This window comes from Meriones unguiculatus, chromosome 2 (assembly GCF_030254825.1).
Source record: "Meriones unguiculatus strain TT.TT164.6M chromosome 2, Bangor_MerUng_6.1, whole genome shotgun sequence".
NCBI lineage: Eukaryota > Metazoa > Chordata > Mammalia > Rodentia > Muridae > Meriones > Meriones unguiculatus.
Genome location: NC_083350.1, coordinates 73,798,126 through 73,824,534, shown reverse-complemented (window position 1 = coordinate 73,824,534; position 26,409 = coordinate 73,798,126). Strand labels below are relative to the sequence as shown.

The window sequence follows — 26,409 nt, the reverse complement described above, 5'->3', positions numbered from 1 at the left end:
TAAAACACTAATAATCTGTACATTTTAAAGTGTTTTCTTTGATCCATATTCTGACTTACAACATTCAGTGCGTATATGAGAAAGGCTCTAAAAATTCCCTTAACAAAGTAAACGTTGCCCACCTGTCTTACACAGTTAGAGTAGCTGTAATAACTGACTATGTTACCAGTAGAAGTTTAGAAATCCAAAACATCTGAAGTCATTCAACTCTCAGGAAAATTAAACTCTTATCAGCAGTGGAATACTCCCTCCCGTTCATAACATTGACTCTTCAGATTTTCAAGTTACTGTTTTATGTTGAAACTTGCTTTAAAGCTTGGTTTTAGAAATTTTGCTTGGGTCTTCTCTTTAAAATGTCTTTTGGACTGGAGGTGTAGCTTAGTGGTAGACTATGGACCTGGTATTACAAGGCCCTGGGTCTGACCCCCAGCACCTACCAGGACAAACAGCCCACAAAAACAAAAGATGAGTCAGTTAGTCAGTTAATCAATCAATCCATCAATCAGTCTGTCTATCTATCTATCTATCTATCTATCTATCTATCTATCTGTCTGATCTATGAAAATCCTGTGCCCATTATGTTATATTCTAATTTTTTTAAAAAGTCAAAGACAATAGCCAAACACCTTGTTGAAGAACTATATTAGTATAAGAGTTAGTGATCAAGATACAGCATGAGAAGTCTCTTCTCCAGAGCATCTGCTTGTCAAGTAACCAATTTAATTTCAACATAATTATGTTTTTTATTTTGCTAGAATAAAATCTTTAAATTTTTAAGTATGTACACGCATAGTTTTTAATTTTTAGAAGAAATCAGAGCTTATTTTGAACTTACAGAAAATTTATGGAAACGGTACAAAAAGCTCTTTATACACTTAGCTGATTTTTTTTATCATCTTGTATAATGATGGTATAATTACCAAGAATAGGAAACTAACCATAGTATAATACTGTTAAGTCAATTAAAGAGCTTGCTCAGGTTTCACAAGTTTTACCACTGTGTCCAATTTTTTTTTCATTTGCTCTCAGACCTTGTCCAGGATTCTACTGTCCATTTATTTCTTGATTTGATCTCTTCTATTCTGTAATCAGTTCCTCAGTCTTTCCTTAACATTTTAAATAAATGCTTGAGCATGTGTACATACACATTTGTGTGTGTTCATGTGTGTGCAGGTGCATGTGTGTACACACAGAGCCAGAGGACAACCTTGATCCTCAGAAATGCTAGTCTCCCTCCTTTGAGATAGAGATCTCTTTGGCCTGAAGCACATCAATCATGTCTTGCCTCCTCAGTGGGAAGGGTGCTAGGGATAGAACTGAGGTGCTCAGCAAGCATTTTGATATCTGAGCTCCCTTTCCTCAGTAAGTTAACAAGTAAAGTTAATCAGACAGTTACTGTTTTCCTTTTGAGTGTGGGAGACTTTGGTTGTAAAAGTTAACTTATCCAAGGGTGATGGTGTACACCTGTAATCCCAGCACTCAGGGAGGCAGAGGCAGGCGGATTTCTGTGAGTTTGGGGCCAACCTGGTCTGTGAATCAAGTCCAGGACAGCCAGAGCTACACAAAGAAATCCTGTCTCAAAAAAACAAAATAAAAAAATAAACCTCTGACATTTTTGAAAAATTGCTGATTATTTTGTGGAATGCTACTGGTTTGTTCTTGTCCAATGCTTTGGTGTGATTGGAGTGAGCAATTTTTGTTAAGAATACAAAAAATAATATGGCACACCAAGAAGTTCATGACTTCAGTTTTCTTCCTAGTTGCTTTCTAGTATATGACACCACACCAAGAAGTTCGTGAGGTTGGTTTGCCTCGGTCCCTCGGTTAGTGTGGTACCTACAGGCTGCCTGTACACAAAGTTAGTATGGTGGGCTTCTCCACAAAACCAAAAGCAAAAATGAATGTGTAAATGCTGGTATGTATAAAGAAATCCATGTGGAGGAATTGACTTGCAGAGGTGTGAAGATGCAAGGGTAGATAGGCCAACAGGGCATAATTTAAAGTTTATGTCCAGAGAATCTGCTGGGAAAACCTTTTCAGGGAGGTCAGTCTTTTCCCATAAATCTGGATGGTGCTCCTCAATGTGATGGAGCACAGAGCCGGTGTCTGGAACTGCTGATTACATCTAAAACATGCTTCCTAGGAACACCTACAACAGTGTCTGTTCAGAGACCTCAGCGTTGGGGCCTTGTGGAGTTAACATGTAATGTTAGTCATGACAGTGGTTTTCCTTTTGTGTAGGGAGATTTTAAGTTTTTTTTTTTTTTAATTTTTCCCTCTTTTTTTTTTAATATAATTTTATAAATTTTTTTGCAATGTTGCACAATACCCAGGTTGGTGTCAAACCTCTAAACTCACATGATGTGCTTGCTCCAGGGACCTGGGACTGCTGGCTTGGGGGAATATTTTTAAGTGTACTAACGCTCTTCCCTTTCAGTACTGGGGTTTGAACTGGGGACTCGCCCATGTTAGGAGTGCCTTGCCCACTGAGTATTTCTCCATCTCTTCCTGTTTCTTCTTTACACTCTTACCCACAATTTTAGAACCCATCAGTAGTTCTTATCAAGATCTTTATCAATTTTATTTTGAAACAGGCTCTCACTGTTGAGTCCTGGATGGTCTGGAACTTGCAATGTAGACTAGGCTTGGGGACTCACCAAGATCTGCCTGCCTCTCTCTGCCTCCCAAGTGCTAGGATTCTAATGATTTTTGTAGATGTAATTTCTTATTTGCTTCATGGATCAATCATAATGTCTCATATTCACATAGTTCCAGATGTGAAGAAAAAGCCTGAAGGGAAAACTGTTGAATGTGAAAACAAGCAGACTGTAAAACGTCAGCCGGCCAAGCCAGCAAAGCCAGCAAAGCCAGCAAAGCCAGAAAAGCCAGGAAAGTCAGGAAAGTCAGGAAAGTCAGAAAGGGCAGAAAATCCAGCTAAAAGATTGGACATCAAGATGAGTGCCAATGTACCAGGTACAGTGTTACTAACCATTTCTCTTGACACAGCAGGGTGCTGAAGTGGCTCTTTGGGAGGCTGAGAGACTCAGGCAACACTCATGCCTAAGGAAGTGGGGGAGTGTTAATTATTTGTTTGTTTTTTGAGACAAGGTTTCTCTGGGTGGTCCTGGCTGTTCTGTAGACTGGGCTGGCCTTGAACCCAGAGATTTCCTATCTCTGCCTCCCAAGTGCTCGGATTAAAGGTGTGTGCCATCACTGCCTGGGTTAGTGATTTTTAAACTTGTTGAAAAGGTGGAATAACTGGAAATCATTGCACTTTTTGGGGAATACTGACCAGATATAGTATTATTGTGTTTAAATCCGTTATGTAAAGTAGTTTTATTTGAAGACATATTATAACTTCACAAATATGAAGCCAGAGATTTCTCACTCCAGACGTTGGCCTTTGTGGAGAAACAAGTTGTAGTGTAGGCATCTACCAGGCACAGGCCTGAGTAGCCCTTTACTTTTCAAGACGTAGCTACTGTGCCAATTTAGCAGTCCACGATTTGAGTCCTGGCTTTCTAGCACATTTACTGAGTGCTAGTAGCAGGAGGACATCATTTATTTTTCTCTTACGTGCAATACCTATATCAATATTTTACTTAAAGTTTAATTTTGGTAGGCAATTATTTATGCTGTTTGTTTAGATTTGCCTTATAATTTTATTTGGATCCCAACTCTTTTTCTTTATTCTTTATGTTCTTTTTAAACAAGGTAAATTCATTCTTTAACTTTCTAGAACTACAAGAAATGCCTCCAGTTGATCATGGCGTTCCTATTACAGACCGAAGGAGCACTTTTCAGGCACACGTGGCCCCGGTAGTCTGTCCCGAGCAGGTGCGTGACCGTGTCTTACCTTGACCCTGTTCCACAGTGCAGTCCTGGTAGATGGTTCTGCAGAAATACCTTCCATCTCACCATTAAGGTTTAACATGAGCTAAGCATCATTTATTTGTTTCCTGACTCCCAAATTCCTTTGAGCATGAGAGATTTGCTTGTTTCTATTTCCAAAATTGTGTGTAAACTTGGCGTTTTTGCTGAGGATTAAACTAGGTCATGTGCATACTAGACTAGTATCCTATCACTGAGCTACCCCACCAGGGTTGGAGCTTACTCTTCAGTGAGTCTTTAAGAATTATTTGTTCTACTGAATGTGTGAAACTAAATCCATTCTACTGTTGCATGAAGGGGGTGGGGATTGCTGTGGACAGATATGCCGAGTCCAGTGTTCTGCATGGATTATTTCTCCCTCTGTTTCTTAGTTAGTTGACCTTATTACTACCAAAGGATGTAAATGGCAACTCATTCTTCAAAACCTCTGTTCGTAGGTCCTTGTCACTCTTAAGTCTTTCCAGCAGGATCTGTCTTCATTTCTATGATCTAGCAGAAATTAATCTGTATTGATATACAAAGTGGTTCCAATTCTACATATACAGTTAAGTAACAAGTGCTATTGTTCACTAATTCAAGGGTAAATCTCCTTCCTTTGGGCTCTGTTTCTACTCTAACCTCCACCCCCTTTTTCTTTGGAGTGCTGGGAATCAGACCCAGAACCTCACATATCTAGGCAAGTGCTCTACACTGCCCTGTTAGGTCATTTCAGAACGTGATAGAGTTTGTTTTTTTGTTTTGTGTTTTTTAGTTTTTCAAGACAGGGTTTCTCTGTGTAGACTTGGCTGCCCTGGACTCCCTTTGTAGACCAGGCTGACCTTGAACTCACAGAGATATCTGCCTGCCTCTTCTTCCCTGAGTGCTGGGATTACAGGCATGCACACCATGCCTGGCTGCTTGGTAGATTCTTTAAGTGACTTTTTTTGCTATAAAATTTCTATCACATCACTTTAACTCTACTTCTTTAGCATTTACAGAGAAAATAAAAGGCATATTTGTTTATTTGTATTATTGCTGTTTTTAAAGGTGAAAATGGTTCTTGGCAAGTTGTATGAGAATAAGAAAATAGCCAGTGCCACCCACAATATCTATGCCTATAGGTGAGTGACTGTCAGTTTCTAGAATATGTAATTTACAAACAGTGTTTGGGAAAGTATTCATGATTTTTAAAAATAGCTGCTTTTTACTGTTGTACTAGACGTGACTATTTGAAAACATGAGAAAAGCACAGCTAGAAGATACTCTCTTCTGCTAGTATCCTGCTGTGTGTTGTCTTTTCTGTGAGAAGTTGACTCTTTGCACATACCTTAACTTGTGTTCCATTTTTAACTTGATAAAAATATTTTCCTATATTTACTTGATAAAAACGGTTTCAATGTTTTATAATATTTGCTTGAGGTCCTACACCACAATTTATTTAGCCACTTTTTCATTGTAGTTTTTTAAAAAAATTCCCTGCTGCATCTTTTGAATCTGAACGAGATGATTTCTTCTGGGTAGATTCAGTTGCTCTACCTTTGTGTGTGCATGTGTGTATGTGTGTGTGCTTTCTGTGTGGAGGTCAGAGGCCAGTGTTGGGGGCTGTGCTGTGCTGCCCTCTACCTTGATGCATGGTCTCTGGCTGAACCTGGAGCTCATTGCTTTGGCTAAGCTGTTTGCCCTCACCATCTCCTGGTCCTGGCCCTCAGTACCTGGCTACGGGCACACGTTGCCATACCCGACTTTTTACATGGGGTCAAGGGGTTCAGGCACACATGCAGAAAGCATTTGCTACTGAATTGTCTTCTCAGATCTGTGCCTTTTTTTTTTTAATGAAATGAGATAGAATTAAAGGGAAGAAAAATTTATAGTTGAATTATCAAAGAATTAACTTTATATATACTTGAAATTTTCCCAGTGAGTCTTTTTAATTCTTTTTATACTGTATACACCAATTTGTACTTCTATAAGTAATGAGTTAAGAGTGCTTTTGCAGCATACCTTGGGGTTTTGAGTACAGATGTTTGCTGATTTGCAAATGAAGACATAAAGAACATTTACAAACATATAAAATAGTAAGAATTAAAAATGTAGTTTAGAGCCAAGCTAAAATAGAATATAGATATTGGAACTTGGTGGAAATTTAAAATTTACTTGAATGCTTATAAAAATCTAGATTAGCCAAACTTCAACTTCAAAATACTCCGTTTTCATAAGGAAATTTTCCCTATTAGTAGGTTCACATCTTTAAAAAATTATTCATGTGTGTGACTGTGTGCCCTGGATGGAAATTTAACTGTTCCTTGTTGTGTGTTTGTTTGTGGATAGAGCCTCACGTAGCCTAAGCCCGCCTCAAACTTGCTTTGTTGGGTGTTGTACTGACGGAATGTCTGCTTTACAAGTGTCAGGGTCACAGCCACGTACCACTCTGTGCAGCAGTATGTTGAAACTTGGTAGCTGTGTTCAATGAGAGGAAGAATAAAAAACATACACAAATGTCCGCCTTCCTCTCCTTGAGTGCGCTGAGTTTTTTTCGCTCTATCTTAGGCTCTTTGGAGACTTTAGTGTGCTACTTCTTTCTTTTTCTTAAATTTTTAAATTCAATTTACATCTCAGTCATAGGCTCCTCCTTCTCCCAGTCCCACTCTCCCTCCTGCACCCCTCTACCCTATTTCTTAGAATGTGGGAGCCCCACTACCCAGACACCCCAGCTCATCTATTCACATGAGGACTGAGTTTGTCTTCCTCCCCTGGAGCCTTGTAGGGAAGTCCTGTCAGGGGAAGTGATCAAAAAGTAGGCAGCATAGTCCATGGCAGAGATAACTCCTAACTAGTGGGCCCACATGAAGCCTAAGACGCCCATCGGACTTACCTTCTTGGGCTCTGGGCATTGTAGTGTGTCTATTCTGTACTATATGACTGAAAACTCCTACAGGTGAGTTATATACCATGCTTGTCTTTCTGGGTCTCTGTAACTTCACTCAGGGTTACCTTCTAATGTCCACAAATTATATGATTTCCTTGTTTTTAATGGCTGAGTAGTATTCCATTATGCAAATATACCACCTTTTTTTTGTTTTATCCATTCTTCGGTTGAGGGACATCTAGGTTGTTTCCAGTTACTGGTTCTTACATATAAAGCTGCTAAAAACATGGTTGAGCAAATGTCCTTGTTGTATGGTGTAACATCTTTCAGGTGTGTGCCCAGGAGTCAGGTATAGTTAGGTCTTGAGGTATGGCTGTTCCTAGTTTTCTGAGAAGGCACCAGATTGATTTCCAAAGTGGTTATACAAGTTTGCACTCTCACCAGCAATGGAGGAGTGTTCCCCTTTCTCCACATCCTCTCCAGCATGTGCTGTCACTTAAGTCTTTGAACTTAGCCATTCTGATAGCTGTTTAAGATGGAATCTCAGGGTCATTTTGATTGGCATTTCCCTGATGACTAAGGACATTGAGCATTTCTTTAATTGTTTCTCCACAATCAAGATTCCTCTGTTGGGAATTCTCTGTTTAGGTCTCTATCCCATTTTTTAGTTGGTTTATTTGGTTTGTTGGTATTTAATTTCTTGAGTTCTTTATATATTTTGGATATTGGCCTTTTGTTGGATGTAGTATTGCTGAAGACCTTTTCCCCATCTGTAGATTGCTGTTTTCGTTCTATTGATAGTGTCTTTTGCTTTACAGAAACTTCTCAGTTTAAGGAAGCCTCCTAATCAAAAAAAGCCCAGGGCCAGATCGTGTTAGCATGGAAATCTACCAGACTTTCAAAGAAGAGCTAATACCAATATTCCCCAAACTGTTCTACAAAATATAAATAGAAGGACCATTACCATACTCACCCCGTGAAGCCAGTCACTGATACCTAAACTCCACAAAGACTCAACAAAGAACATTTCAGACTAATATCCCTTCTGAACACTGATGCAGAAATACTCAGTAAGATACTTGCAAACTGAATTCAAGTGCCACTCATTTCTTACATTTCGCTTTACATTCTCTACAGTTTGAGGCCATGATGCAGTACATTTACAGTGCATGGCTTTTGGTGGCTATGCCCATTACCTCACAGCTCTCAGGGTAACTGAAGGGCATGTGTAATTCCTCTTCTCACAGAAGCAGCACTTGTAGTAAAAAGGAGAAACCTCTGGGTCCTAGTGTCCCCCTCTTGAAGATAAGCATACTGTGGCCAGCCAGCCACAGGAATGCCTCAGACAGAGTTCAAGAAGGATTTTTAAGACAAATATGCTAATTTGGGAGGTGATCATTTTTGTGACATTATGTATTGATGACTAACATACACTTATGTGTGTGAATGTATGTTTGTATGTATGTATGTTTTTTTGAGATAGGGTTTCTCTTTGTAGCCCTGGCTGTCCTGGAACTTTCTCTGTAGACCAGGCTGGCCTTGAACGTAGAGATCCACCTGCCTCTGCCACCAGAGTGCTGGGATTAAAGGCTGCGCCACCATCCCCCAGGGAGGACTAATGTGTTATATAACATTTTTGTTATATTTTGATGCTTCAAGGTATAACCCTCTATATGTATTTCTAGGATATTCTGTGAGGATAAACAGACCTTTCTGCAGGACTTTGAGGATGACGGAGAAACAGCTGCTGGGGGCCGTCTTCTTCATCTCATGGAAGTAAGTGTAGATTAAACTGGATTTATACTTAGGAGCTCTAAAATCTCTCAACAAACCAGAGCTTCACTTAGGAAGAAAAAATTCGAATGATGTAAGACACTGCTCACAACCATTGATTGAGGAGAAGTCTTCACCAGTGAATCTAGGTCAGACTGCAAACAGTTAATACCAAATGCTCTGCTTTTCAGGGATGCTCTTCTTTGTTTTCTGCCAATGGCTTCCCCTGCTTTTTGTTTTGTTTTGTTTTTTTGTTTTCTCTTCTGTCTTTGTGAAATTTCCTGTTAGCTGGATGGTGAAAAATGGGCCAGTGTCATGAGGTTTCCTTGTTAAAAATTATCTGAGACATTTTCTTGACTGTTTTCCAAGTTTATGTACCTTTAACAGCCTTGCATTTACTTTTTCTTAGGTACTCGTCTCTTCCTTTTTAGAAATAATTTCCCTGTTTTAAAAAATCATTTATTTTATGTATATGGATGTTTTGTCTGCTGTTTGCCTGTGCACCGTGCGCATACAGTGCTGACGAGGCCAGAGGAGGACATGGATCCCCTGGAACTGGAGTTGGAGCTGGTTGAGCTGCTCCTTTGTAGAGCAGCCATCTCTCCAGCTCTGTATTTAATTCTCAAGGTTGTTTTTCCTGTTTTCTATTTATGCTTTTCTTAGGAATCTTGTTCAGTTTTTACATCTGTAAAAACAGTAGTTACTGTGGTTTCTTCTACTCCTGTGTGTGAAGTTTCCTTTTTTTTTTTTGAGACAGGGTTTCTCTGTGTAGCCTTGGCTGTCCTGGACTCACTTTGTAGACCAGGCTGGCCTCAAACTCGTAGAGATCCACCTGCCTCTGCTTCCTGAGTGCTGGGACTACAGGCATGTGTCACCGTGCTGGGCTTGTAGTTTTCTAACTAGGCTTTTCTCTTAAGTAGGAACTTTCTCTTGTGGGCATCAGGCCTGAACAATGGCAGGGTTCAGTTGAAAGGCAGAGCTTGACAAATATCGCAGATATAACTTCTGAAGGCCATCTTCGAGTTTGTTCAGAAGCAGGTTCTTGTTTGTTTTGTCCTTGGCCTGTTTTTATTCTTCCCTGAACTTGGCTCTCTGGTAAGCGTCAGTGAGAACGGGAATCCTGCCTGCGTGGTTCCCCTTTGCCAGCTGGCTCGAAGTTTAGAGTCTGAGGCCGCCAGAACATTGTCCTGATTTGCCCAGCTCCCGTCTGTCCTAGTATCTCATCGGAGCTGTTAGCAGCCTTACCCAGTGTGTACACCTTCATACATTAGTTATTCCATCCTTGTTAAAACTGTCTATTTGTATGTCTAATTACATTTCTAAAAATAACAGATTTTGAACGTGAGGAATGTCTTGGTGGTGGTATCCCGCTGGTATGGAGGGATCCTGTTGGGACCTGACCGTTTCAAGCACATCAACAACTGTGCCAGGAACATCCTGGTGGAGAAGAACTTCACACCTCCCCCTGTGAGTAGCACTGAAGCTGTAGTCAGAGCCGTCATTGTGAAACCACAGAGAGAAAATTAAGAATGGGTGAAATGTGGGTACTGGAGTAGTAATGTTGTTGAGCCAGGAAGCCGGAGACCCAGGCCTTAGTCAGGATGATGGGATAATCTGGTTTTATAGGTCTGTAGAGTTTACATTAGAGAAGGCAAGCTGAGGCCCAGAGATTTGAGCTGACACACAGCACATGTCCTTGCAACAAGCTGTAAAGTGCTGACATTCTGTTAGTGTCTGCGTATCTGTGCTTCCCAGACACATCTGTAGATCTGTTCTTTATATTTTGAGTTTGTTTTTGCTTATGTTTTACATTATGTTCATAGATATTTACTTAGGCTTTATTGCATTACTTGGGAGAGTGGAGATAGATGAAATAATACTGAGATTTTTCAAGCATAAATATACTAAGTAAAATCTTTTTCTTGAATAGCCTGGGCTATCATGAAATATTATAATAGACCAGATGTCAGAATGTGTTCATGCATTGATGCCTCTGATAGTACAGAGCAGTTGTGTGGTGCTTGGAAGGTCTGTCTGTACATGGCTGTGGAGGTGCTGCAGTGACTGTTTTTCTTCCAGGAGGAGTCATCTAAGACTTTGGGAAAGAAGAAAGTGAAGAAGGACAAGAAGAGAAATGATCACTAATACTTGAAGCTGTGTAAAGGTTAATCCTTCATCATCTGTACACATTCCGCAGTGGTCAAGGGTACGTGAAGATAGTACACTTGACAGCTTGAGGCAGCCAGTCCAATACGGACACCAGCATTGTTTCCTTCTTTGATTCCATCATTTGCCAAAAATAGAGAATTTAGGATCTATTCACACGTTTCAGGTTTATTTGGGAGAACTGGTTTGAGTGTAACGTCATTTAATATAACACTAGGAAGGTGACACATGCAGAGCCTTGTACCTGAAATGTCCATTTCAGTATTTGTCGTGTGCCTTTGTTAGGTGGGGAAGACTGTCTCCAGAGGAAGTCAAAGCCTGATTCCCTGTGATAGATATGCTCATGCTCTTAAACGCACATCGCTTTTATTGCTCCCTGTAGCTTGTTAGAGTGGGAGCTCATTGAAGTCCGAGATCTTGGAGTGTCTTTTCCTCGTGATTCCACGTTAGTCACTTTCATTTTATAGTGTTCATCGTGGAGTAATAGAGTACGTGAAAATCCACGACTTTCCATCTGTGATTATGTGCCAAAGTGGTAATTTAGCATACTTGCTAGCCCAAGTGTTACTCCTCAGTTTTGTTGCAAATTGGTGATTGTGAAACTTCCAAAAGTGATTTTAGTTTAGTGTGTCTTTCGTTGTTTACTTCCTGTAATGAAGCACAGTGAGCACTGAGTCTCAGTAGTCCTTCTCTCCCTTGAGTGTGTTAGTACAACATTACGGTGTCTCTGATCAACTTGGAAGCACTTCCTTGCGTTCTCCCTGTGCTGTGGTCAACAACACTTCCGGAAGGAGATAGAGGTGAGAGAACTGCACGGACACAGGCTGAGGACTGCACAGTCCGATGCACATTTGCAGCTGAACTCTGGCCAGGTTTTTATAGTTCTGTGATATTTTTTTTTTTCTTGAGAAATAGATGGACAAATTGATTAGGTCAAAAAATTCTTTCTCTACAAATTCTTGGCAAATCTCCCTTTTTAACAGTGTTTTATTTATTTATTTAACCTGCATGTTACTTGTAAGGAATAAGGAGAAAAACTCCTTTTGAGATGTACGTAAATTGTACACTGTTACCTTTCAGAAATAATGCCAAAAAATTACTAAATTGATCAAGTGATCACAGACTTGTTTGGTTCCCCTCCCAAGGAAGGGGTCAGAAGTTAGGAAGCAGCTTTGGGAGGGTGTTGGAGCGTGGAAAGCATCTCAGGTTGGGCGAAAGCTTTTGTCTGGTTTTTAACCTGGAAAGACCCACATCCGCACTTGGAATTTGAAGTAGGAATCCAGTAGACAGCTTTACAGAAGTGGGTTCTGAGACAGAAGTCTTATTTTCAACATTATTTAATGTTGTAAATTATCAAGAATTATAGGATGACCTATAGGTGTGTATTTGGAGCACTTACCTCTGTTTCCATGAAATGCTAAGTATATCCTATGTATTAATTGTTACAGAACTTAGACAGTATTTGCTAAAGAGAATTTCACAATCTTGACATTTCAGAGCTGTGAAAGTGATAAAAACACTAAGAATTTTATGCTGCAGGAAAAAGGAGTTAATTTTCCTAGCACACTGGATTTGAACTTCTTTTCTGGTGTTTTGTCTAAAATGAATTAATGTTTACAGAAGAAAAAAAACATTTTTTATATATTTCTGACCTCATTTTCCTTCACTTAAAAAATGTTATGTTTTCTTTGTTTTATAAGGTTACTAACCACATTTATGGTTGAGATCCTTAACCTTCTTCACTGCAGGTAGGAGGAGAGATCCCAAATTCTTTAGTTCTAACTCTGAAATTATATATTTGACTCTGTACCATCAATGCAAAATAATGATAACATATTTTTTCTCTATTAAATTAGAGAAAAATTATATGTAGAGAATTTTCTAGTTCTCCAAATAATAACTTTCTATAGCCAGCCATCTGCTGTGGCATTCTCTCTATTATCTTAGTTGAAATGTTCTCCACATGCCGGTACATGAGAGCAGGTAGCATCTACTTTGACGGGCATCGCAGCGGCCGCATGAAGGAGGTGTCTGTGTACCACAAGACAGGCTGTTGGAAGGACATTAGTTTAGACTAATCGTAGAACAGATGAAGCAGATACTGTTTGCAGGGCAGGTGAGTGATACTGGGAAACCTGTAATCACATCCAGTCAGCTAAAGAGATAACCATAAACGGTGTATACAGTTCTTATTTTTTTCTTATGCATGATTTTGTATATATGGCTATTTTTCTTTCCATAAAGTGGTATTAATCTATATATACTGTTTTGTATCCTACATATTTCATATAGAAGTATATTGTTAACATTTTCCCATATCAATAAATATTCTTCTATGTCTTAATTTCTTATGGCTGATTCGTACTTTGTCTTCTGGGTACATTGTAACATACAAACCCATACCCCCATTCTTTTCACCAAGATTTTTTTTTTAACTTTTTATCTTTTTATTTGTTTGTTTCTTTGTTTTGTTTTGGTTTGCTTTTTTTTTTTTTTGAGACAGGGTTTTTCTGTGTAGCCCTGGCTGTCCTGGAACTCACTCTGTAGATCAGGCTGGCCAAAAACTCAGGAGATCCATTTGCCTCCTGAGTGCTGGGATTAAAAGTGGGATTTTAACTTTTAGAAGCAAATGTGAAGTACTTTATAACATGAAGGTTTTTATATGTATCTTTGACTATTCGGAAATACAGGAATGGAATTCATCAAGGGTTTATATATTCTCATAGCTCTTCATAGAGTAGCCAGATTGTTCTTGCAATAAGGTTCAGCTTTATTTATCACTTAGAACATATTTAGAATCTCAGTTTTAAAAATTGGGAAAATAAGCAATGTGTTTGATAAGATTCCTAATGTTCATAAAAAGATGTAAATATAGGGTCCCTCTGTACCCGTTACTCAGCGTGTCCTAGTCAGGAAATGTCTTCTAGAGACAGTCCCTGCGAGCATACCCGGTTTCCAGTTTCCCCTTGCATATGTAGCCACCTTTTCTCTTGGCAGTGCCCATTGGAAGAGTAAATTTGTTCATTTTTCAAGAGCTGAATCTTCCCCCATGATTTTGGCAGTGCTGGGGACAGAAGCCAGGGCCTTGTATATGCTTGTCCAGCACTCCACCACTGCACCGTAGCCTCAGACATTTCCTTCTTGTGTACAACTTTTTTTTTATGTCATGTCTAAACACTGCCTAACCTCCAGGCCATACATACTTCCTTTAGAAAGGTTTTGATTTGTGCATACGCCAGAAGTCGGTGTCTGAGACAGTGTCTCAGTAGGCCTGGTGCTCATCAGTGACGATAGCTTCCTGGCCAGCGAGCGCCAGTCATCATTCTGTTTCTGACCTTCCACTCCCAGCACAGGTTACAGATGCGCACTGCCACGCCTGGCTCTCATGGGTGCCGGGATCCAGACTCAGTCTTTATGTTTGTGTGTCAAGTACTTTATGGCCAAGCCATATGCCCAGACCCTAAAGATTTTCTTATGCTCTCTTTTTCAAGTTACATAGTCCCATGATTTTTGTTGAGTCTTTTTTTTTCTTTTTCATTCCTAGTTGTAGTTGAAAGTGGGAAATCAAAGCTCTCTCTCTCTCTTTTTTTTTTCCTTTCAGTTTTTTGTTGTTTGGGGTGAATTTTCATTAATCAAACACTGTCATACAGCCAGCTCTTGGGTGGAAATGAGGGGTCTTACTTCCTGTGCACCGCCTGCTCCTGTGTGACCACTTATTTCTCACACCGGAGACTCGATGGCCTGTTTGACCTGGATTTGCATGCAGTGGCACAGAGCCTTGCTTTGCCTCTGCATTCCAGGGTTGGGTTGGGGGCTTCATCCAGAGCGCAGCTCTCCTCACTGCACACTGTCTGAGTGAAAGAGCGTGACAGTTTATTGTGCTTACAAATAGCTGAGCTTCTGAGTTGAAGCTATTACAGGCAGTGCTGATACTGACATTTCTGACATGTGAAGTGTGCAGATAGTACTGAAATACTTTTATTACATTTTACTTACCTTGTGCCTCTGTGTGTGTACGCACCTGTGCACGTGTGTACATGTGTGCATGCCATGTGCGTGTGCAGAGGACAGCTCTCAGGAGTTGTTAACCATGTGAGTCCTGGGCTCATCAGGCTCAGCAAAGGTGCCTTTGCCCAGCAGCCTTCCCCCCAGCCTCGAGTCTAGGCATTTCTCTTGGACATACGCTAGGCGTGGATTTGCTAGGTGATAGACGTGCGCTGGCTCTGAGGTCAGGGCTGATTGGGGATTTCTGCCAGTTGCTTTCAGCCTGTTCCAGTTTCAAACCATTGTTCCAAATCAGTTTCACCTGATCTCCACGATTCTTAAAACTATGAGCCGGCGCCAGCAGTTGACTTGGGCAGCAAGCAGGTTTCTTAATGGTTACAGCAATTCCTGCTGCTGTCAGCAGGACAGGGCTTCCAGCTGTCTCACACCTCCACGTTCTGGAACTTCGTCTTCATTTCAGAGTGTGGTGGCATCGCTGTGGTTTTAGCTTGTATTTCCATTGCTGACAAAGAGGTACATACCTTTGGTGACCACATTTTGTAACTGAAGAGACTGAGTCATCTTGAAATGGTTTACTTGGGAGTGAAAGATGGCTTGTTACCAAGGTTGAATCAGATAATGGAGAAATAAGGTCAGTTTTGCATCTGTGGGGAGATGATCTACAAATTCCCACACTCTGCCATTACCGTTTGCTACCCTGCATGGTGTAGTAAGTTTGTGAAGTTCCAAGTTCCTAACATTTCTTCAGTTTTATAATTTACAAAGATAGAGAATAATATTCTTCTTTGTCTAAATTATTATGAAGATTAAATAAGCTGTGTTCAGTGATGCTTAGAATGTTAAAAAGAATTTCATTGAATCTTACTTTGTATTTAAACTAGGCTTTTTCTGAGGATTCCAAGAGTACCTAGAATCCTCGAAGCTGAATTACCGTGTTCTTCCGCTCCCTAGGAGGGCATTCTGACAGCGAACAAGAATTAGACCCTGGAGGGCTGTGCAGAACTGGCCCTGCCCCTCGGTGGCTGTAGCACTCAGGAGAGCTGGCCCCACCTCTCACCAGCGGCAGCACTCTAGGCAGCACAGTGGAGCTGGCCCTGGTAGTGGGGACGCAGATGAGCTGGCGCTGAGGCTGTGGGTGTGGGAGAGCGGACCCTGCTACTCATCTGCTGTAGGGTGACATGAACACAGCAAGCACAGAGGCGCAGCCACTCTTACCCCACCCCCACATCTTGCCACCTCAGGTAGTCAGGAAAGCTGCCGTAGGGTCGTGAGCATGGAAGAGCTAGCTTTGTCCCTCAACATCTGCAGCATTCAGGAGAACCAGCCTTTCCTCTCCTGTGAGGTAGCCTGGTGGGGGATGCCCTCCATCCCTCCCCCCTTGCCACCTGAGGCAGTCAGGAGAGCTGGTGAACTGGCCCTGCCCCTCACTGGCTATGGCACTTGGGAGTGCAGTATGCTGGCCCGAGACCATAGGTGATTTCCCTTGCTCAAGGACAAGAGCAAGGGATTGCTGGCCCCACCACTCACCATGAGGTGGCATGGGTATGGGGAGGGATGCACCCACCCTCCACACCATGTGTGGCCGTGTAGAGAGCTGGCCCTGTCACTTGCTGGCTGCAGCACTCAGAAGAGTGGGCCTGCGCTTGGCTCGAGCCGTGCAGTAAAGCTAGTCCTGGTGGCAGTCAGTGGGTGATTTGGCCACCAGGGCATAACTTGGGGGAGCTGGCCCTGCCACTTATTTGCTGTGAGGTGACCTGGGGAGGAAATGCTCTCTGCCCCCTTGCCTCGACACCTGAGGCAGTCTGGAGAGCTGACTGGGGTCATGAGAGCTGGAGAAGCCCTGCCCCTTCACTGGCTGCAGCACTCAGAAGAGCAAGCCCTGCAACTCACCTGGGCAACACAGTGTAAATGACCCCCCCGAGAAGCTGAGAAGCTGAGAGAGCAGGAGCGCCAGGCCAGCCCCTCAAAGGCTGCAGGGCGAAGTGCTTGGGAGAGTGCCCTACCCCCAACACACACTCAGGGAGGGTTACCCTCCTTGCTGGTGGCAGCCAGGGCAGTGCTGGAGAGTTCACCCTGGTAGTGTGGATAAGGGAGAGCCGGCAATGTTGGGGCAGTAGCTCAGTCGGTCAAATACTTGGCATGTAAACGTGAGTACCTGAATTCAATCCTTATCACCTGAGTAAAAAGCCCAGCTTGAGACATGCCTGTAATTCCAGCGCTGAGGAGGTAGAGATGGGAGGAACCCTGGGTTGCTAGGCAACCAGTCCAGCCAATCTGTGACCTCCAGGTTCAGTGATATGACATGCTTCAAAAACAAAGTGGGGAGTGATTGAAAAAGACACTCTACATTAACCACTCGCCTCCACACAAACATATATGTACCGACATAACCCCAAAATATCTAAAGTTCAACATAAATACCTAGTTCCATGATTTCATATATAAGCAGCCATGATCAAATTTGCCACCCAGGGACATTTAAAAAATCATTTTCTTAGTTACTTTATTTTTAAAACCAAAGACAAGTATGTACATATGTATTTTTAGTATGGTAAGTAGACACTAGTTCAGAACAGTGATGTTCCTCTTGGTCCAGGGTCAGGCATCACAGGTAACCCGTTTATGTTTCATTAAAGTGTTAACATTGTGTCGTCCGGATATTAACGATCATAATCCATTCTGCAAAGGTCAATGGGAAAAGTGTAATAAGTCAACTGGTATACTAGGTAGATCACAGTGTTGACATTGTGAGGAAGCTGTTAACGAATGCAATTAGATAATACATAACTGTATGTGACAGTAGACAGTTTCCACTAACTTCATTTCTTTAGATTTCAACAACTTGTTCCTAAATCCTGGCGGATACACAGATGCTATATTTCTAGCAGTCAGACTCAGGGTCAGGAGATAGTTGAGACATTCATGTGCTAGCTGTATAAGCAGGAGGGGCTGGACTCACAACTCACATGAAACCAGGCACAAATGGACTAACAAAAACCTCAACACGGCATGAGAAGGTCCATTACAGTTGTTGGTCAAGGGATTCTGAGAAACTCCCAGAACAATACAACTGTTTTCCCGAGGTTGAAGGTAAGTCGCTACTGCTGAAGACACCATGCACTTCAGACACAAGACCTGGTGGACTGGAGCTGGACCTGACTTGCAAACCGCCCTCCTGTCGACTAGCTTTGATAGTACCAGAAGGTGCTATGTAAAGTTAACAAGGGAGGGAGGCACCTAATGGTCCTGCTCAGCTGTGACGCCTACGAACCACAGTGATGGGTAGCATGGCATGATGACCCGAAAGGTGCAATGCTGGCATTCATACACTGATGGTAACCAACAATTCTCCAATTGGATTTAAGACCTGGTCCAGGTGAGCAAGCGTTTTCATTTGCCACCGAGCTAGTGATAAGTGATGTGATGGAATCTGTGTGCTGATTTGCTCGGCTTCTTCGTTTCACCTTCTAGTATTTATGCATACCAGGATACATTTACCTCCTTCCACAGCCACAATGTCCTTCTCAGAAACCAGCTGGTGCTCATGGCCAGTTTACTTTCATGGCCTTGTTATTTAAGAAGCAGTATAGCAGTGGTCCCATATCACTTACTAATTCCTGTCTCTAAAGAGGCCTTTAATGTGAAGGGGAAAAGAAAAGGATGGCTGGAAAACGCTTTGTGGCTTTGTCTGTCCTGTGTAAGTTAAGGTTCACACGCCTGCAGCATCCATAAATAAGATTTATAGGGTCACTTTGAGGGCCACCCCAGGTGGTAATTAGGTGTTTGCTCTGTGAAAAGTGTATGCTTATCTGCATCTTTTGGGATATTTTTTTTTTTTTTATAGAAGGTTATCAAATACGAGCTGCAAGTCTTGGTGGCAAGCACCTAGACCTGTAGAGCGATCTCGCATGCTCTGTTTTCTTCTTTTTTCACACTTGGAACTTGTACCCCCTTTCCTCTAAGCTGCCTTGTTTTATTGATATAATGTCAGCTCCTGAACTGAAGTCTTAGCTTCTGAGACTACAGCTACAGGACTTGTAGTCAGACTTTATGCTACTTTATTGGGTTCTTGTGTCTAGCTCCCTACACCACCCCTGTCCCTCCCAACCCCCAACACTATGTAGGAAGGAAATAAGGCTAGAGGCAAAGGGGGGGGTATTGATATCACGTGACTACTTCCTGTTGATTAGGAATGCCGAGTTCCAGGGGGCAAATATCATCTCTGTTGTGAGGATATTTCCAACCAGCAATCTGGCAACCAGCAACCAGCAACCAGTAGCAGCAGCGGGAGCAACAGCCTCTGGACGTCTTCTTGGGGCTCTGGCATTTATATACCCTCTTGAGTCCCCAGAATTCCAAATGTAAACTAGATTCAGCTGGCAAAATCACACTCCTGACAGAGCACAAGACAAATCATAGCTGCTGTGGACAATCTGAAGCAGGCCCGCATCCCACACTTGAGATTAAAACAAGAACGTATTCGCATAACGTTTCTCTGTCTTTAAAGAAACCAAAATTCTCACAAGAACCTTTGCTGTTTAAGGACATTCGTTTTTTTATAAAGAAGTTAGTGCTGGGTCTACTGTATCTGTCTTAAAGTGGCCCTCAACCTAGCAGAGAGGTTTCAAACCACTGGGTGGGGGATGGAGCCTCATGAAAAGCCTCTGGGCAGTGTGGGAAATGCAGACACTCATGTGCCAGGGCCCTGCATGCTCCAGCGTGCTCTCCTGCCAGACATGCTGTTTCACTGTACCTAACTCGGTCCTTACACAGCTTTGGAGACTGGAGAAAGGCAAATAAGCAATAAATGATGGCATCAGGCCCAGGTTTCCTGAGGTCCACCTATTTCAAAGGCAATCTTAGCCCTTGGCCAGAACCTAGGAGATAATCATTAAACTCTCAGAATAGTTGGCCTGGTAGAAGCTCCTTTTACCCTAGGGCCTTTGCTCGCAGTGGGGTTCATAGTGAGGTCTTGTGTGCTGGGATGATAATTTGAGCTCCGTAGAGACTGAAGACTAATAAACTCAGTCATGTGGGCACTCCAGGCTGGCATGCAGTAAGCTTTGGGCTTTGGAGATAGTTCATTAAAGTGTTTTCCACACTTGTGTGAGTAACTGAGTGCCATTGCTTAGAGCACATTAAACAAGAGGATCCTGGAGGTTGCTAGCCAGCCAGTCTAGCTGAATGGTTGACCTCCAGATTCAGGAAGAGACTGTCTCAAAAATTAGGTTGAGAGAAGCTGAGGAAGATGCCCAACATCGACCTGTGGCCTATACACCCTACCTGTACATATGTGCATGTGCCAACAGGTACCCTGGGCCTCCAGGCCTGTGTGAGTGTTTCTGGCCAGTGGTACTAACGCCATTGTCATTGCTGGTAGAATTAAGGCCTGTGCGCAGGCCCTCGCCAGAACAGAACAATTGAAAACTTGTGCCTGGTCTCTGCTGTAGGAGCCTTCTGCTTTTACTGATCTGAATCTGTATTCCGTCAACATATAACACAGCCGCCAATTCAAAGGGAATAAACTAGTTCACTCGTGAGCCAAACGTGAGTGCCTGTGGCCCTTTAAAGCCAACAATAACTCTTGGTTTGCCAGCGGTTGCTTACCTTACAGTGCTGTGTTACCCACAGGAAGTCCAACATGTACCTAGCCTGACGTCTGCAGGACCTGAAGCGAGCTGGTATTTGTTCAGATATGTTAAACATCCCAATTTCCCCAGCACAGACTAGCACAGAGCAGTTCTACAGTTGGCCTTAGCTGGTGACCCCTTCGCCTGTGGGGGTCGTAGCTCCCTGGCCTGGTGAGTGCTTGACTGTACTAAGTATTATTCGGCACTAACTCTTCTGGAAGAGACTTCTCTCCCATGGGGAGGATGTGTTCAAGGGGATTCACGTCAGTCGCAGCATGCAACTGACCAGACAATCCCCTGAGTGTGCTGTGCTTTATCAGTTCCACAGTGTTCTGCTCGCCCGTGACTTCTGTGCTACGTGAGCAGCGTCATCTAGTACTTTAATGTGTAATAGATAATCAGATGTAGGACTGTAGAAATGGCTCAGTGGTTAAGAGCATTGGCTACTCTTGCTGATGATCTGGCTTTGGTTCCCAGTACCTACATGGTGGCTCACAACCATCTGCAACTCAGGTCCCTGGGGATCTGATGCCCTCATCTGGTATCTGTAGGGACCAGGAACACACATAGCACACATGCACACGTGCAGACAACACACACACAGACATAAAATAAACAGGAAAAAAATCAGATGAAATTACACGTACCCTTTTATACATCCAAGTAAACTTTTCTTTAAAAATGGTTTTATTTATTGTTACACACATGTACACAGGCACACACACATATGCACACATGCATATGGGTACTCACAGAGGCCAGAAAAGGGCATTGGATCTCCTGGAGTTGGGATTACAGTGTTGTGGTCCATTTGACAAGTACTCTAACTGAACTCAGGACCTCTGCAAGAGCAACAAATGCTTTTAACTGTTGCTCTGTCTCCCCAGTCTCCCAAAAGTTCTGTTTCTTATAAAAGCATGGGTGCTACAAGATTCAGGGGCCTCATCTCTATTGTTTCAGGGTTTGATGTTTCTTATATTCAAATTCACAGAGAACCTGTGGAACATAGTTTATTAGTGCCTCTCTCATGAGACATGTCCCGTGAAGCCTTTTCCATGTTGGATGACTTCTCATCCTGTTGAGATTGTGCGCTGGCTACTCTTACGGCAACGTGACACACAGACTACAGTTACCTGAGAGGAGGGGAGATGGCCCAGCCCGTTTCATGGCACCATTCCTGGACTGGTAGTCTTAGGTTCTGTAAGAAAGCAGGCTGAGTAAACCCAGCCAGGAAGCAGCTGACGGCCTTTGCATCAGCTTCTGCTTTCAGATTCCTGCCCTGTTTGAGTTCCTGTGCTGACTTCAATGATAAACAATAGTGGAAATGGAAGCCAAATAAACCCTTTCCTTTTTGATTTCCTTTTCTGGTCATGATGTTTTGTCACAGCAGTGAGAACCTCAACTAAGACAAGTTATAAAGGATAGTGACAGACTGAACCATGTTTTTGTTTGGAGGAGTGTGGACTTTGGGACCTTGGATTAGAAAAACAGCTGAATGCTCTAAGCAGAATTTAATGGGCCATAATCGTAGGAGCATAGAAGTCAGTGGTGATGGGAGTGATTTAAACTGTGGGAGCCTGGTTCACGAGTTTTCACAGGAGAAGAATATTAGTTTGTGACCAAGAGACAATTCTTGTAAAAATTTGATGAAGAACACGGTTGCTTTCTGCTCTTGTCCAAAAACATCTGTCTGATGTTAAACTGAAGAATTACGTATGAACAGCTTTAGCAGAGGACGTTTTGAAACAACCCAGAATTGACTGTATTGCATGGCTATTAGTGGACAGTTTTATGCAGATCTATAATGAAAACGAGCAAGCTGAACAAGGAGACAGACCTTTCTGTTGGATACTGGTTCGGAGCTGACACTGGTTCTGGGAGATCTCATGAGACACTGTGGCCCTCCAGTTAAAGTATGGGCTTAGGTTGGCCAGGTGACTAATGGAGTTTTGGTTGAAGTCTGATTCATAGTGGGACCAGGTCCCTGAACTCATCCCGTGGTTATTTCCCCAGTTTCAGAGTGGATAATCTGGGTAGATAAACGTAGAAATGGGCAGGATTCCCACACTGGTTCCCTGATCTGTAAGGTGAGGACTGTCGTGGTTGGAAAAGCCAAATGGAAGCCTTTAGAGTTGCATCTGACAAAGAAAATAGTGACTCAAAAACACTATCACGTTTCTGGAATGTGATTTTCTGGAGTCGCAGAAATTGCTGTCACCACGGGAGTGAATGTTCAGGGTTGGCGGATCCCACCATATTCCCTTTTAACTCTTCTATCTGGGCAGCACAGAAGACAGATGGAGCCTGGAGAATGACAGCTCAGTCAGGTAGTGACTACAATTGCAGCTGCTGAACCAGATGTCGTGTCTTGACTTGAGCAAATGAACACAGTTCCTGGGACATGGTCTGCAGCTATTGATACAGCAAATGCCTTTTCCTCAGTACCTGTCGGCAGGGACCACCTGAAGCAATTTGCTTTCAGTTGGTGAGGCCGGCAGTATGTCTTTACAGTTTTACCTCAAAGGTACATTAGTTCTCCTGCCCTGTGTCTGAGAAGGGATCTTGATCCTCTCTCTCTTCCACAGAATATCACATTGGTGCACTATATTGATGACATTATGCCGACTGGACCGAGAAGGAGGTAGCAACCACTTAGAACTCATTGGATACACACTTGCCTATCTGAGAACAGGAAATGAATCCAACCAAAATTCAAGGACCTCAGTGAAATTCTTAGTTCAGTGGTGTGGGTCATGCAGAGATATTCCTTCTATGGTGAAAGACAAGTTATTGCATCTGACCCCTTAGACCAGCAAGCATGAAGCATAACCTTTAGTGGGCCTATCTGGATTCTGGAGTCAGCACATTCCTCACTTGGGTGTGTTACTCTGGCCCACACCAAGTGATTTGGTAAGCTTTGTGCAGGGCCTGGAGTAGGGGAAGGATCTTCAGCAGGTCCAGGCTGCTGTGAGCAGTCTGCTCTACCACTTTTACCGTATAATCCAGCTGACCCAATGGTACTTTGAGTGGCAGTGGCAGAGAGGGAAGCTGTTTGGAGCCTTTGGCAGCCCCCTGTAGGTGAATCACAGAAGGGACCTTTAGGATTTTGCAGCGAGGCTCTACCATTATCCGCAGTTAAGTATCCTCGCTTTGAAAGACAGCTCTTTGCCTGCTACTGCGCGTTAGTGGAAACCGAACATGTGACAGTGGGCCACCAAATTACCGTGTGATCCGAGCTGCCTATCGTGAACCGGGCATTACCGAGTCCAGCAAGTCAGAAAGCCAGATGTGCACAGCGGCAAGCTGTTAGCAAATGGAAGCGGTGTATACACGATTGGGCCCAAGCAGGTATTGAAGGTATAAGCAAAAATTCCATGAAGAGGTTGCCAAGTGACTGTGGTTTCTCCTCCTGTTACGATGCTGTCTGCTGCCAACCCCGTACCTGTGGCCTTGGGGGAGGTCCCTTAGATCAGCTGACTGAGCAATGAGAGGACTAGGACCTGGTTTACTGATGGCTTTGCAAGTCATGCAGGCAGCACCCAGAAGTGGACAGCTGCAGCATTACAATCCCTTTCTGGGACAACCTTGAAAGACATTGGCAAAGGGAAATCTTTATAGCGGGCACAATTTTGGACAGTACACAGGGTAGTACAGTGTGTTTGGAAGGAGAAATGGTCAGATGTGTGATTGTTCACTGATTTGTGGGCTGTAGCCAGTGAATTGGCTAGTTGGTCAGGGCCGTGAGAAGAGCATGACTGGAAAATTGGTGAGAAAGACATCTAGGGAAGAAGTGTGTGGAGAGGCATCTCCAAATGAGCAAAGGATTTGACAATACTTATGTTCCATGTAAGTGCTCATTAAAAGATGACTTTAGCTGAGGAGCTCAGTAATCAAGTAGGTAGGATGATCCTTTCTGTGGATAGTCCCTTTCCCCAGCCAGTCAGCCACACACACACACACACACACACACACACACACACACACACACACACACAGAGAGAGAGAGAGAGAGAGAGAGAGAGAGAGAGAGAGAGAGAGATTGAGAATGGACTTTTTTTTTTTTCTACATTGGCCAACTATTCCTGGACACGGATCCTGCCCTGGATGGTGGTTAATGTACCCAGTGACACGCCACTCCAGAAAACCGATTTTCCTTTTTCCAGCAGGTCACTTACAAACAGTTTTCTGGTTACGGATGGAGTTTAGTTTCTACTTCCCTGCCTAAGTGCTGGGATTTTTGTCTGGTTTCAACTTGTTCAGGTCTTGTAAATGCTGTCACTGTCTCTATGAACTCACATGGGTATCAGTTCTGCTGTGTCTGAGAGACACTGTTTCTTAGGTTTATCTATAACCTGTGGCTCTTACAATCTTTTTGCCTCTTCTTCCGCATAAATCCCTGAATCTGGAGGCGAGAGCGCTGATAAAAATATCACGTTTTGAACCGAGTGCTCCAAAGTCTCTCACTCTCTGCACTTTGTCCTGTGTGGGGTCTCTGTGCTAATTCCTATCTACTTCAAGGAGGAGCTTTTCTGGTTGAGTGAGGCGCTGATCTAGAATGTACAACAGTATGTCATGAGGAGTCATTTTATGGCTATGTTCCTTTGCCAAAATAGTAGTTAGCTCTCCCTTAGGCCCATGATCTAGTCAGAGATTTTTTTTTTCCATTTCAGCCATGTAATATATGGGTTTCCTCTTATGGGGTGGGCGTTAACAACTAAAAAGTGTTGGTTATGCCCATGACGGTTGCGCCACTATTGCCTCAGTCTATCTGGCAGGCAGGCCGTCCTTGTAGGCCACAGGACTTGAAGCTGAGAGATCCTGATTACTCTTCTCCTCTGGCAGCATGCAGAGTGCCTTCCAGTATCCTAAATGTTGGTCAGGAGGGTCTGATGACATATGTGTCATCTTTGGCCATCGGGTTGGGGAGAGTAAACAATAGTCTTGGCAGTAGCCTGTGGTGTTTGGGAATCCATGAGACCCCTCTGGCCACTGCTCAGTAAAATATGATCCATTCCTGGCAATGGAGGTTTTAATGGTGGTAAAAGATGCCTCGTTGGTATAGTGTTCTCCTATTATACGATGACTCCATTTTGAATCCTTTTATTTGTGTGTGTATATTTTAGGAAGCTCCTGCAGTAGTAGGCTTCCATGTTGTTTTACAAAAGGCCTTTACTGTCAGTTGTCCTCCCCGTATTTCCCTTTACCCCGACCTTTATCTCACTTATTTAATGCTCCTATTCCAGTTTTCCTTTATCTCTCCAGAATATTATGTTCTATTTCTTCTTCCTTGAGAGATGCTTTCTTTGTTCCTGATCCCTTACTAGGCACCTAACATATGTGGTTATTTTGATTTCGGCACACTAATCTAAAGCCAAGATTTACGTTTAAGGAAAAACATGCAGTATTTATCTTTTTGGATCTGTGCTACCTTCCACCTGGAGGAAGATTCCACAGACTATTCCCACTTGCACCGGAAATCCTTGAGTGCTTTCTCCCCCTACAAACAACCTTTTCCTTTAGAAAGTGAGTTCCCAGCCTAGCTCCAGATTCTCTCTAGGCTCCCTTATCTCAAATAGGACACTAAAATTTATTGGCCTAGCCCACTGTTGATGATGAGTACCAGTTTCTTTTTTATTTCATTCTTTTATGTGATTGACAGTCCTTCTTGCTTAAAGGGCAGGGTTTGACTGGATAGAAGACATACATACATGCCTTTTATGACAAGATACAGAACTTATGGGGGGACCGTGAAAGGAGAAAGGGTCAACTTTATTGGTTTGTGGAGGGCAGGGAAAAGAATGCCTGCGTGTGGAAAAGTTAAAGTTGAATGATCTAAAATGAGCGAATGCATTTCATGACGTCCACCATTCCACAAAGAGATGGCTCTATCTGGTGAGATGTGGGTGGCCTACAGAGAGCTTCTGTCTCCAGTCGGTGCTACCAGTTTTCTCTTCTCTTGGTTTTGAGCCTTTAAAATTATTTTTATGGTTTTACATAGTTTCTTCAAGCCTAGCACACGGCTATAGTAAGTATTTTGGTGTCCTGTCTCTTTAGTCTGATAACTGTGCAATGTTAGGTTTGTTTTGGTGGACAGATTTG

At 42.8% G+C, this 26,409-nt stretch overlaps 1 protein-coding gene across 2 annotated transcripts in view; it reads left to right on the top strand.

The window, feature by feature from the left end:
* Positions 1-13,019, top strand: part of Impact (impact RWD domain protein) — a 32,246-nt gene extending 19,227 nt beyond the window's left edge. Inside the window, exons 6-11 of one of the 2 annotated variants that reach the window (XM_060377654.1) lie at positions 2,770-2,973; positions 3,740-3,837; positions 4,918-4,991; positions 8,422-8,512; positions 9,842-9,976; positions 10,592-13,019. In XM_060377654.1, coding sequence (XP_060233637.1) covers positions 2,770-2,973; positions 3,740-3,837; positions 4,918-4,991; positions 8,422-8,512; positions 9,842-9,976; positions 10,592-10,654 — 665 coding nt within the window. In that variant the 3' untranslated portion in view covers positions 10,655-13,019. Of the gene's footprint in view, positions 1-2,769; positions 2,974-3,739; positions 3,838-4,917; positions 4,992-8,421; positions 8,513-9,841; positions 9,977-10,588 lie in introns of both variants that reach the window. The other variant, XM_060377653.1, reaches the window with a different exon arrangement.
* Positions 13,020-26,409: the final 13,390 nt, after the last annotated feature.